This window comes from Nerophis ophidion, linkage group LG04 (assembly GCF_033978795.1).
Source record: "Nerophis ophidion isolate RoL-2023_Sa linkage group LG04, RoL_Noph_v1.0, whole genome shotgun sequence".
Classification (NCBI taxonomy): domain Eukaryota; kingdom Metazoa; phylum Chordata; class Actinopteri; order Syngnathiformes; family Syngnathidae; genus Nerophis; species Nerophis ophidion.
In genome coordinates this window covers 34,237,003-34,249,363 of record NC_084614.1, presented here as the reverse complement: position 1 = coordinate 34,249,363, position 12,361 = coordinate 34,237,003, and the positions used below count along the sequence as shown (strand labels likewise).

The 12,361-nt window shown below is 39.2% G+C and overlaps 1 protein-coding gene across 1 annotated transcript in view; it reads left to right on the top strand.

The window, feature by feature from the left end:
- Window positions 1-8,962: 8,962 nt before the first annotated feature.
- The window catches only part of si:dkey-273o13.3 (LIM domain-containing protein A), a 20,128-nt gene continuing 16,729 nt past the window's right edge, over window positions 8,963-12,361 (top strand). The window contains exons 1-3 of the mRNA XM_061897907.1: window positions 8,963-9,026; window positions 10,771-10,961; window positions 11,069-12,361. The exon at window positions 11,069-12,361 is cut by the window's right edge and continues 628 nt beyond it. Coding sequence (XP_061753891.1) covers window positions 10,774-10,961; window positions 11,069-12,361 — 1,481 coding nt within the window. The 5' untranslated portion in view covers window positions 8,963-9,026; window positions 10,771-10,773. The remainder of the gene's footprint in view (window positions 9,027-10,770; window positions 10,962-11,068) is intronic.

Here is a 12,361-nt window from a genome sequence, read left to right as displayed (position 1 = left end):
CACTAACTACAAGGCCACCGAGCAGGGATTTATCTTAAATTGTTGGCCTAGGTCAGATTGTATCTCGATATTTCAGGCAGTATTTCACAATTTCAAAAAATTATTTTTAATTGAGAGGGACAAGCGGTTGAAAAATGGTAAATGGTTGTACTTGTATAGCGCTTTTCTACTCCTTTTTAAGGAGCCCAAAGCGCTTTGACATTATTTCCACAATCATCCATTCACACACACATTCACACACTGATGGTGGGAGCTGCCATGCAAGGTGCTAACCAGGACCCATCAGGAGCAAGGGTGAAGTGTCTTCCCCAAGGACACAACGGACGTGACTAGGATGGTAGAAGGTGGGGATTGAACCAGTAACCCTCGGATGGATGGATTTTTAACTCTGTTTTTGAATTGAGTTTATTTTTTTTGCAAGTAAGCGTAAGATGGTTATTTTGCACCCATTTTACATCCTCAAGGAATCTTGGCTGATTTACTGTGTATATATATACACATATATATATATATATATATATATATATATATATATATATATATATATATATATATATATATATATACACATATGAAACCGCTTCATAAATTGGCCCTAACGTGTTGTCTGCATGGATGAGGTTACGATGTGTCCAGAGTGCAGCTGGGATAGACTCCCGCCTATAGGGTGCTGAATGTAAAAGTTCACTCACTTGTCTAGCAGATATATTTTTTAGATGTAACTCAATTTTCTCAGATTTAAGTAATTTACATCACATATAAGTTTAAATTAAACGTTGACCCTAAATATATCTAAATGTTAAATCTTAAACCTAAATCTTAAATAAAAATGTATGTCCATCCATCCATTTTCTACCGCTTGTCCCTTTTGGGGTTACGGGGAGCGCTGGAGCCTATCTCAGCTGCATTCGGGCTGGGGACAAGGGACAAGTCGCCATTTCATCGCAGGGCCAACACAGATAGACAGACAACATTCACACTCACATTCACACACTAGGGCCAATTTAGTGTTGCCAATCAACCTATCCCCAGGTGCATGTTAATGTATGTGTTAAATCTAAATATTAATTCGAAATCTAAATGTGAGCGCTAAATGTTAAAAAATAAACCTAATTGTTAAATCCAAACCATAATGTTAAATCTAAATGTTAATTGTACATCTAAATGTGAGCGCTAAATGTTAAAAATAAGCCTAATTGTTAAATCCAAACCATAATGTTAAATCTATTTGTGAGCACGAAATCTTTCGCAAAGTGTAAAGATGAATATATAGGAGGATGTCAATATTCCGCCTCACAGCCAAAAAGCCTATAAATATTCATCTTTACACTTGGCGAGATATTTAGTAGTCAGGATTAGATTTAACATTTAGCGCTCACATTTAAATTTAAGATATATATTTAACATTTAGGTTTAGATTTAACATCTAGACTTCATATTTAGATTTACGATTTATATTTAGGGCTTCACGGTGGGAGAGGGGTTAGTGTGTCTGCCTCACAATACGAAGGTCCTGAGTAGTCAGTGTTCAATTCCGGGCTCGGGATCTTTCTGTGTGGAGTTTGCATGTTCTCCCCGTGAATGCGTGGGTTCCTTCCGGGTACTCCGGCTTCCTCCCACTTCCAAAGACATGCACCTGGGGATAGGTTGATTGGCAATACTAAATTGGCCCTAGTGTGTGAATGTGAGTGTGAATGTGGTCTGTCTATCTGTGTTGGCCCTGCGATGAGGTGGTGACTTGTCCAGAGGGTACCCGCCTTCCGCCCGATTGTAGCTGAGATAGGCGCCAGCGCCCCCCGCAAACCCAAAAGGGAATAAGCGGTAGAAAATGGATGGATTTATATTTAACATTTAGGTTTATATTTATGAATGATAGATCTTTGTCATTGTGCATGTAGAGGTACAGGTCCAACGAAATTTAGGTTGCTTCCCTGAGGTGCTTTGCATTTAAAAAAAGAAGAAACCACACAATATACAGAAACAACACAATATACACAATATGCAATATACAATATGGCCTAAGACCACTTTAAGAGGCAATGTAAAAAACGAGACAATAAAAAGTATAAGGTGACTGGTAAAACTGACTAGAGAGGAGTAATGCTGATTCCCAGTGTGCTGAGGGGGTGGGCTCAATTGCGGTGCAGGCTTTTTATTGTGGATTAAATGTGGTAAATATTGTCCAGTTGGCATGTAACCACTGACTGCACAGTCCCGGATCGTGATTGACCGGTGGTTTCCTCATGTTGCACGAGGGAGTTCTTATTTTTATTTTTATTTTTTTTTACATTGCAGCTACGTTTAGTGCAGTTATGGACCTGGGTTAGAAACTGTCCTTGAGTCTATTTGTGCGGGTTCGCATGGTTCTGAAACGTCTGCCGGAAGACAGCCATTCGAAATGGCTGTTGCCGGGGTGGGATGGGTCCTTGAGTATCTTGGCTGCCTTCTTCTTAACATTAAGATTTAACATTTAGGTCTAGATTTAACATTTAGCACTCACTTTTAGATTTAGATTTAACGTTTAGGTCGCAATTTAACATAGATTTTTATTTAGATTTTAGGCTATAATTTAACATGTACAGTATATATAATATTTAGAGTCAACATTTTATTTAAACTTCAATGTGATGAAAATTAGACAAATTTGAGAAAAGTTAGTTAAATATGAGAAATATATCTGCAAAAAAAGTGTGACTGAACTTTACATTCGGCACTCCATGCCAGCCCCCCTGCGGCCCTGAAAGGGAAAAGCTGCATAGAATCAATGGATGGATCTCCATAAAGTTTGCCTCTGGTTGCTGGGAAGCACAAAGGCAAGTAATTTTTAAAAATAAATCTAAAAAAGGCTTACATACATTTAGACCAGGGGTCCCAAACATGCGGCCCGGGGGCCAATTGCGGCCCGTGGGACACTAAATTGTGGCCCGCACCTTAATGTGTAAATTTAATGTTGGTGTGGGCCCGTGAGTTTTTTGTGATGACGTTTTACAGCGTTATACTAGTGTACTCTCGATTTTTCCGGGGGACTCACAACTTTCAGTGCCACTCTAGGAGTACTCATTCTGCTGAGTTTCACCAGACAAAAATATTAAGGGGACGCCGTGGAGGCACTGCCTTTAGCATCCTCTACAACCTGCACAAGCGGCGTGCCAGCCCAGCCACATGTAGTATTTGGCTTCCGTAGACGCAGTAAGCAACCGCAAGACGTAGTTGATCAACAGCCATACAGGTCACACTGAGGGTGGCCGTATAAGCAACTTTACACTGTTACAAACATGTGCCACACTGTAAACCCACACCAAACAAGAATGACAAACACATTTTGGGAGAACATCTGCACCGTAACACAACATAAACACAACAGAACATATACTCAGAATCCCAAGCAGCCCTAACTCTTCCGGGCTACAATATACACCCCCGCCTCCCCCATCCCCGCCCCCTATTGTAGTCCAGAAGAGTTAGGGCTGCATTGGATTCTGGGTATTTGTTCTGTTGTGTTTATGTTGTGTTACAGTGAGGATGTTCTCCCAAAATGTGTTTGTCAATCTTGTTTGGTGTGGGTTCACAGTGTGGCGCATATTTATAACAGTGATAAAGTTGTTTATATGGCCATCCTCAGTGTGACCTGTATGGCTGTTGATCAAATAAGTCTTGCAGTCACTTCCGTGGGCTGCAGAAGCTTCGCACAATATGTGGCAGGGCCGACACACTGTTTGTATGGTAGAAAAGTGGACGAGACGGCATGTTGTGGAGGACGTTAAAGACAGTGCTATTATAGCACGCCTTCAAAATTATTGTCCGGGAGAATGTTTGCCCCGGGAGATTTGCCGGAAGGGACACTGATATCCGGGTGTTTCCCAGAAAGATCGAGAGTTGGCAAGTATTGTTGCTAGGGCAGGAAAGCCATTCAAATAGGTGAATACATGTTAGATTTTGGCCCTGCGATGAGGTAGCGACTGGTCCAGGGTGTAGCCTCCCCCTCACCCGATTGTAGCTGAGATAGGCACCAGCACCCCCGCGACCCCAAAGGGAATAAGCGGCAGAAAATGGATGGATGTTAGATTTTTTTTAAGAAATATTTTCTTGCGGCCCAGCCTCACCCAGTTTCTGTATCCAGTGCCCCCCAGGTAAATTGAGTTTGAGACCCCTGATTTAGACCAAGCGTTGATAATCCCATTTCATTATGTGCTGTATGTCCTGTAGTCTTTTTATACACACGCGCACACACACACACACATGTATGTATGTATATATACAGTATATGTAATATATATATATATATATATATATATATATATATATATATGTATGTATGTATGTATGTATGTATGTGTGTGTGTGTGTACTCCTGTGTATTATTATATTGTTATTATTATTATTATATATTTAAATAAAGGGGTACAAGTTCATTTCTGTACAGTAAAGTAGACTGTGTAACAGTACCTTTGGATTAGATTAGATTAGACAGTACTTTATTTATTCCGTCAGGAGAGTTCCTTCAGGAAAATTAAAATGTTCAGCACAATCCCATTCAAGATCAGACAAACATTACAGGGAGACAGAACAGGATCGCTGACGGGTCTGCCGGCTTCCAGCGCCCCTTACAAAAAAGATAAGATACAGGTAAACAAGGGGGGGGTGGGAGAAAAAAATAGAAGATCAAAATAAAATAAAAAAAATCGGTCTTAGCCTGGGCCCTTATAACTATTGTTTACTGTATATATATATCCATCCGTTTCTACCGCTTGTCCCAATTGGGGTCACTGGAGCCTATGTCAGCTGCATTCTGGCGAAAGGCGGCACATCAAATTTTAATCTAGAGTACAATTATTTATTTTAAAAAGACCGGCGTTTTGTAGACTATACTAATTGCACATTTTGCAAATGTACAGTTTATTTCCATGAAAAAAGATTTGCAACCCTATTTTTTGAAACATTGCATATATACTGTGGTACACTGTCATGTGGACAATGATTATAAAAAAAACTAAGAACTTTTTACTTTATGTTCTTAACACAGTTTGTGCTTTCACAAGATTTTTATCATAAAGTATACTTGCTTTGTGCTCTCAAATCTCTAAGGAACTATGCAATACAACAGTGGTTCTCCAATGGGGGTACGCGTACCCCTGGGGGTACTTGAAGGTATGCCAAGGGGTACGTGAGATTTTTTTTTTAAATATTCTAAAAATAGCAACAATTCAAAAATCCTTTATAAAATATATTGAAAAATACTTCAACAAAATATAAATGTAAGTTCAAAAACTGTGAAAAGAAATGCAACAATGCAATATTCGCGCACTTTGCAAATTATACGTCATTTCCATTGTGCGCAAGCAATTTGCATATCGATATGCATGACGAGATTTAAGACGAGATTTTGTTTGAAAATGGCGCGACCGTGCAAATGGATGGTTTGAGGACGGCTGAAGAAGAATTTGCGGAATTCTGCACAGAAAGCTACATCGAACAGAAGAAGAACAGCGGTTAGGGTTAGGGTTAGTAGTCAGAACTTCCAACACAATCAATATATAGCTGGAAGCAATTTCCAAAATTGCCAAAAAGATTGTGCATCATACAAACTGTGCATTATACAAATTTGCAAAATGCGGTTGCGCATTTTGCAAATTGCGCCCATTCGTTTGGAAAATGTGCACCACGCATTATTCAAATATATAGCTGGAAGCAATTTGCAAAAATATAGCGCATTATACAAATTTGAAAAATGCTGTTGCGCATTTTGCAAATTGCTCCCATTGGTATTGTGCTAACAACAGTGGTCCCCAACCTTTTTGTATCCGCGGACCGGTCAACGCTTAATAATTTGTCCCGCGGCCCGGGGGGGAGGGGGCTCCTTTTTTTTTTTTTGTCATGAAAAAGGGAGGTTTTTATGGTTGGTGCACTAATTGTAAGTGTATATTGTGTTTTTTATGTTGATTTAATTAAAAAAAAAAAAAAAAATTTTTTTTTTTTTGTTTTTTTTTAAATAAAAATGAATAAAACATTCTTCTGCGGCCCGGTACCGTGGACCACTGGATTTTTTTTGTGGACATGTTCCATAAATATTGATGTTAAAGATTTCCTTTTTTGAGAAGAAATATTTAGAATGAAGTTCATGAATCCAGATGGATCTCTATTACAATTCCCAAAGAGGGCACTTTAAGTTGATGATTACTTCTATGTCTAGAAATCTTTATTTATAATTGAATCACTTGTTTATTTTTCAACAAGTTTTTAGTTATTGTTATATATTTTTTTCCAAATATTCAAGAAAGACCACTACAAATGAGCAATATTTTGCACTGTTATACAATTTAATAAATCAGAAACTGATGACATAGTGCTGTATTTTACTTCTTTATCTCTTTTTTTCAACCAAAAATGCTTTGCTCTGATTAGGGGGTACTTGAATCAAAAAATGTTCACAGGGAGTACATCGCTGAAAAAAGGTTGAGAACCACTGCAATACAACACAGTCTTCAGTCATATTTCAAGGTCCATGAAAATGCTGATATTTTTTTTTATTAAACTGCACCTTTTTCTTATTATTATGGTGTAAACTTATCTGAATGTGCGTACTGTTCCAAATGACTGCATTTATCTTTTTCCTGTGTGTGCTTGCATACTGTATCTACTGTTCTGTGGAAGCCTCATACCCACTTGATGGGGTGCTGGGTGGAAATATTCACTGATACATCACGTGTTTGGCTGCATGTGTTCTCTTGCCTCCCCCAACTTTCCATTGCGTTTGCCAAACTGTTACTGGAGGTTCATGCATTGATGTCCAGTGGATCTGAGCCATAATCCATTGATGCGGGGAAAGGTGCCAGTGGCGGTGATTATTATTGTACTTTCATAAAAGACAGACCTGTTATGTGCCCCACTAAACTAAAGTTTTGAAGTGTTTATTTTTTGTTCACATTTCAATTTGGGGTCGCTTGTCACCCAATCGGAGTTCAATGTATTTCGCGCTAGCTTTGATTATTAGATGGACATAATAGGGGCATGGATCAATATCTCGGGACTAAGCATGCATGGGTGTTTGGTCTGTGCGCTTCATCTCATTCATTGGCAACAAATGATAACTTTTACATCCAAACATTGATTTGATTTTTGATGACAATCACTTGTATTTAAGAAATATGGACACAGGACACAATGGATGGATGGACTACAAAAAAATTGGGGAATTGTACCAAACAACATTTATGTGGTCACGTCAGCTAGAAGTGATCAAGGTATTTGTTCACAGTGTACAATTTAGCGAACAAAACTGGTGACTGACAGTGTGTTTAAGAAGATCCATGTATAACTCTTGGCGATTTATGTCAAGGTGTTTGTGTGATCGCTTAGTAGCAACCGCTAAAAGTTCTTAATATCAAGATCCAGGTCAACTTTCATGATTAAGAACTTCCAATCAAACATGACAACATAGTGCAAAACAGTGACAGGCAATTCTTATACTTTAATCCTGTTTTGTAACTAAATAGGGTAACCAACATTTTGACAATATCACTCAGTCTAAATGGCTTTTAACAGCTGCAAAAATATACATTGTGCCATTCAAAAATATTCTTTTTGGACTTTCACAATTGAACTCCTTAGATTTTGGCACATTAATGTTAGGGGTGTCTCGATATCAGCAAAAATCAGATATCGGCTCGCATTTAAAATTTTCGTTATGAGTTCCGATATAAGTAGTCCTGCAGCACGTTTACTTGGGCAGATTTTGACTTAAAGACGCATAAAAGTCTGTCATGAACAGTGTTAAAAAATAATACTTTAACAAAAGTTATTCATTACAGTTACTCAATCTTTTACCAAAATAGTCATTGCATCACTAACACACATATTCTTTATAAGATGTAACTAATTACTCGGGAAAATAATTAATGTGTTACTTTAATTTCAAACTTTCATACATTTGGTGTATGCAGGTAAGAGATGTTTCATGAGAGAAGAGTGTGTGAGTGTGTGCCTATAAAAGGCTCATTGACTGTTTTAGCTCAGCATTGGTAGTGTACTGACAGTAAAAAGATTGTTGACGGTAGGGCCTGTGGAATGTTTTCACTGATAGTTAATTAAGCCAATGAAAGTGTGTCAATGGCTGTGGCTCTCATTGTCTACAAACGAAGTATGGTAGGTATTGTTCATTATTCCCCCGGAGTAGTAGAAGTGTGTGGTGGCTGCCGCTTGCACTACTAAGGAGCTACTTTCTGATTTGAACTTGCTGGGATTCTAAAGCTGTCTTGTCTCCGATAAAAGTAGCTTGCCACGTTACGTGAAACGTATTGAGTACAACGTTGTAATGTACATAAAAGTAATTATTTTGATTACTTGTAACTAGAAAAACTAACAGTAACGCCGTTAAGTAATGCCGTTTTTTTGTCTGAACACTGGTCATAATTTTGATTTTTAATTTTCCTGGGGGAACTCTCCTGGAGGAATCAATAAAGTACTATCTCTCTATAAGGTTAGTGCTTTTCATACACATTTATATGTACATTCATATACCTACCACTGTTTTTTGAGTAATTTCACTTGAACAAACCTTTTCAAACAGTCTAAACTACAAAATAATACAGGCATATACAATGATTCGTGCTGATTTTGTATCGGATTAATATCAGTATCGGCCAATGCTCAAGGCTCCAATATCGATATGGTATTAGAAAAGAAAAGTTGTATAGGGAAACCCCTAGTTAATGTACAGTATAATGTTTTTTTTTAATCTGTTTCATATACCTTTTAGTAACACTGTTGCTGTCAAAGTCTAATCCTAACAATTGACCCCTACTGCATGTCATTGGGTGACACTGGAGTTTATTGAATTGCGCGCGTGCGTGCGTGCGTGCGTGCGTGCGTGCGTGCGTGCGTGCGTGCGTGTGTGTGTGCGTGTGTGCGTGTGTGTGTGTGTTTAATACACGCTTCAGTGTTCAATTAGAAAGTGCATTACAGAGAGAACCTCATTTTGCACCAGTGAACATCTCTGCCTGCGTCGTCCTGACAGCTGCTTTAAAACTGTAAGTAAATATGTATTTATGTGTGCCATACATATCATAATTGCTTAGTTACTCTACAGCTCTTTCAACTAGATTGATCAAAACTTTGAAAAGCTGCATTGTGCGAAATAAACCATTTCAGCTTGAATGTATTCAAACTTGTTAAGTTAGCCTTAATCAATAGTAAGTTCTTGTTTTTTCATGAACTATATGAATGATTTTCTCTTACATAAGTACATATCAAGCGATTTTGGTGACGCGGATGCGGATGATATAATTGGCTATCCGCGCATCTCTAGTGCCCGCACTCTTTTTTTACAAAGCCACGCTGTTGTAACACTTGTCTTGCTGAAATAACATTTCTTGGATGACAACATATGTTGCTCCAAAACCTGTATGGATCTTTCAGCATTAATGGTGCCTTCATAGATCTGTAAGTTACCCATGCCTTGGGCACTAATACACCCCCATGCCATCACAGATGCTGGCTTTTGAACTTTGCGCCTATAACAATCCAAATGGTTATTTTCCTCTTTGTTCTGGAGGACACCACGTCCTCTGTTTACAAATATAATTTGAAATGTGGACTCGTCAGACCACAGAACACCTTTCCACTTTGCATCAGTCCATCTTAGGTGAGCTCGGGCCCAGCCAAGCCGGCGGCGTTTCAGGATATTGTTGATAAATGGGTTTGGCTTTGCGTAGTAGAGTTTTAACTTGCACTTACAGATGTAGCGACCAACTGTAGTTACTGACAGTGGTTTTATAAAGTGTTCCTGAGCCCACGTTTTGATATCCTTTACACACTGGTGTCGATTTTTGATGCAGTACTGCCTGAGGGATAAAAAGTCTGTTATATCATCTCTTACGTGCAGTGATTTCTCCAGATTCTCTGAAGTTTTTGATGATTTTACGGACCGTAGATGGTAAAATCCCTAAATTCCTTGCAATAGCTCGTTGAGAAATGTTATTCTAAAACAGTTCGACAATTTGCTTACAAAGTGGTGACCCTCACCCCATCCTTGTTTGTGAATTACTTAGCATTTCATGGAAGCTGTTTTTATACCCAATCATGGCACCCAACTGTTCCCAATTAGCCTACACACATGTGGGATGTTCCATATAAGTGTTTGATGAGCATTCCTCCACTTTATCAGTATTTATTGCCACCTTTCCCAACTTCTTTGTCACGTGTTGCTGGCATCAAATTCTAAAGTTCATGATTATTTGCAAAAAAAAATGTTTATCAGTTTGAACATCAAATATGTTGTCTTTGTAGCATATTCAACTGAATATGGGTTGAAAAAGATTTGCAAATCATTGTATTCCGTTCATGTTTACATCTAACACAATTTCCCAAAACATATGGAAACGGGGTTTGTAATTTTCATATATTATATTTTAATAAATATTAATGTTTTGTACAATAATGATTATTTTATGTTTTGTAACATTTTAAAAATGAAAACAATTTTTATTTTTTACTTTTTTAATCTTTATTATGTGTTGTATTGAAACTTTTTACAGTATTTGAATATGTTAATTTGATCATAAACCTGCTAAACATGTATGTATGTACTGTATCTCATCAATATACTTTATACTAATACCAATAATACTATATACTAATAAACATTTTATTATTTCTTTTTTTTTTTTAAATATCAATGTTTTAGATTTAATATATAATGTATATATATCATACTTTTAATAACATGTTTAAAATGGAAACATTTGCGATGTGATACTATTGTTGTTTCATCAGGGCATGAGCAGAAGATCGAAAGGTGAAAAATCAGAAATGTGTGACCATCAAGAAAAAAACAAGAGCAAAAAGCCAGATGTCAAAGGTCACGCAATGAAGCAGCACCACTCCAGACAGGACCATAGTCATCCCCATCATAATCATCATCATCATCATCATTCCCACCACTCAGAAGATGACGACTCCCAGGAGTGAGTCATTTCAAATATTATTCAGTTCTCTCTTCTGTTTGTTTACTATTTAAATGGATTTGATAATTTTTAATGTGTGGCTTGTTTTTGTTTCGAAAATACTTCAGCACATATTCCACGGCAGAAGACAGCTTGCTCAGTGATCATCAGCGTCCTTTTCACCATTACCACCGCACCCCTCGTCATCGCCGGCTCTCTCTTTCCGAAAAGTCATTCTCTTCTTCATTCGAATCCTCCTCATCCTCTTCCTCGACATCGACCTCATCTTCTTCGTCTTCCTCATTCTCTCACTCCTCCTCCTCCTCTTTGTCTGCATCTTCCTCCAGTCTGTCATCCGAGAGCAGTAGCGAAGGTTCTGGAAAACTTCTCCTTAGGAGGCCTCAGCACTCCTTGTCTTGCACGGACATTTCAAGGAAGCCCAGGTCTGTCCAGGAGGCTTTGATCGGTCAGGCAGATTGTTTACCGAAGCAGAAATCCAAGTCTTCCGACAACGACGCTCAGAAGAAGACACAAAAGGACGAGATTAGATCAGCAAATGATGGCAATTTCCGCAAATCCAAATCGATGGAGGCGCTCACTAGCCGTGTGGAAGGAGGAGAAGACGCCAGCAAGGATGAAAAGGAACTGGAAAAAAGAAAAATCCTAGTCAAACAAAATTTATTGAAAGAGAAAATGAAGTTCTCCGCCTTCCTCAACGAGATCACCCGACAGGTGCTCAGCCCAATGAGACTCAGCACCTTAGGGGTGACAGAAGCACAGAAACAAACCGGATACGTCAAATCAGGGAAGTCGGAGAACAGCCAGAGGAGTCGACCTGTCAGTGCCGACTCTGCCAGCTCCAGCACTCAGCTGCCCAAGTCCAAATCCTCCCACCAGCATCGCCGCCGCCACTCGCCGGGCCCTGGCGAGCGCATGCAGCCCAGACCCAAAAGCTGCCCGGAAAGACGTTCATCGCGGTCACAAACTTCTCAGCATCGCTCCAGTTCCCCATCTCGTAAACGCCACCAAGGGAATCGTCCCCAGCATCACCGTGGCGACTCAAACAGTTACCATCATCGCGACGCAAGTCCTCACCGCCATCACAGATACTACAGTCCTGTCTTTTCTGACCATGGAGACCATGATGGTTCCGCTCATCATCATCGCCATGAAGACAAACATGATGGCGAGCGATACAGCCCGGATGATCACCATCGTCGCCAAGACTCTGCGGCTCGACACCACAATGACCATCATTTCCATTATCGCCATGGAGATCATTATTATACCTCTCGTCCCCGGGACCAGCACCACGACCGAACCCCGTCTCATCATGAACTTCACAGCAGGGCGTCATCACAGCACCGTGACAACCACTTAAATACAAAACGTCCCGTTACGCCACGTCGAGACTACAGAGA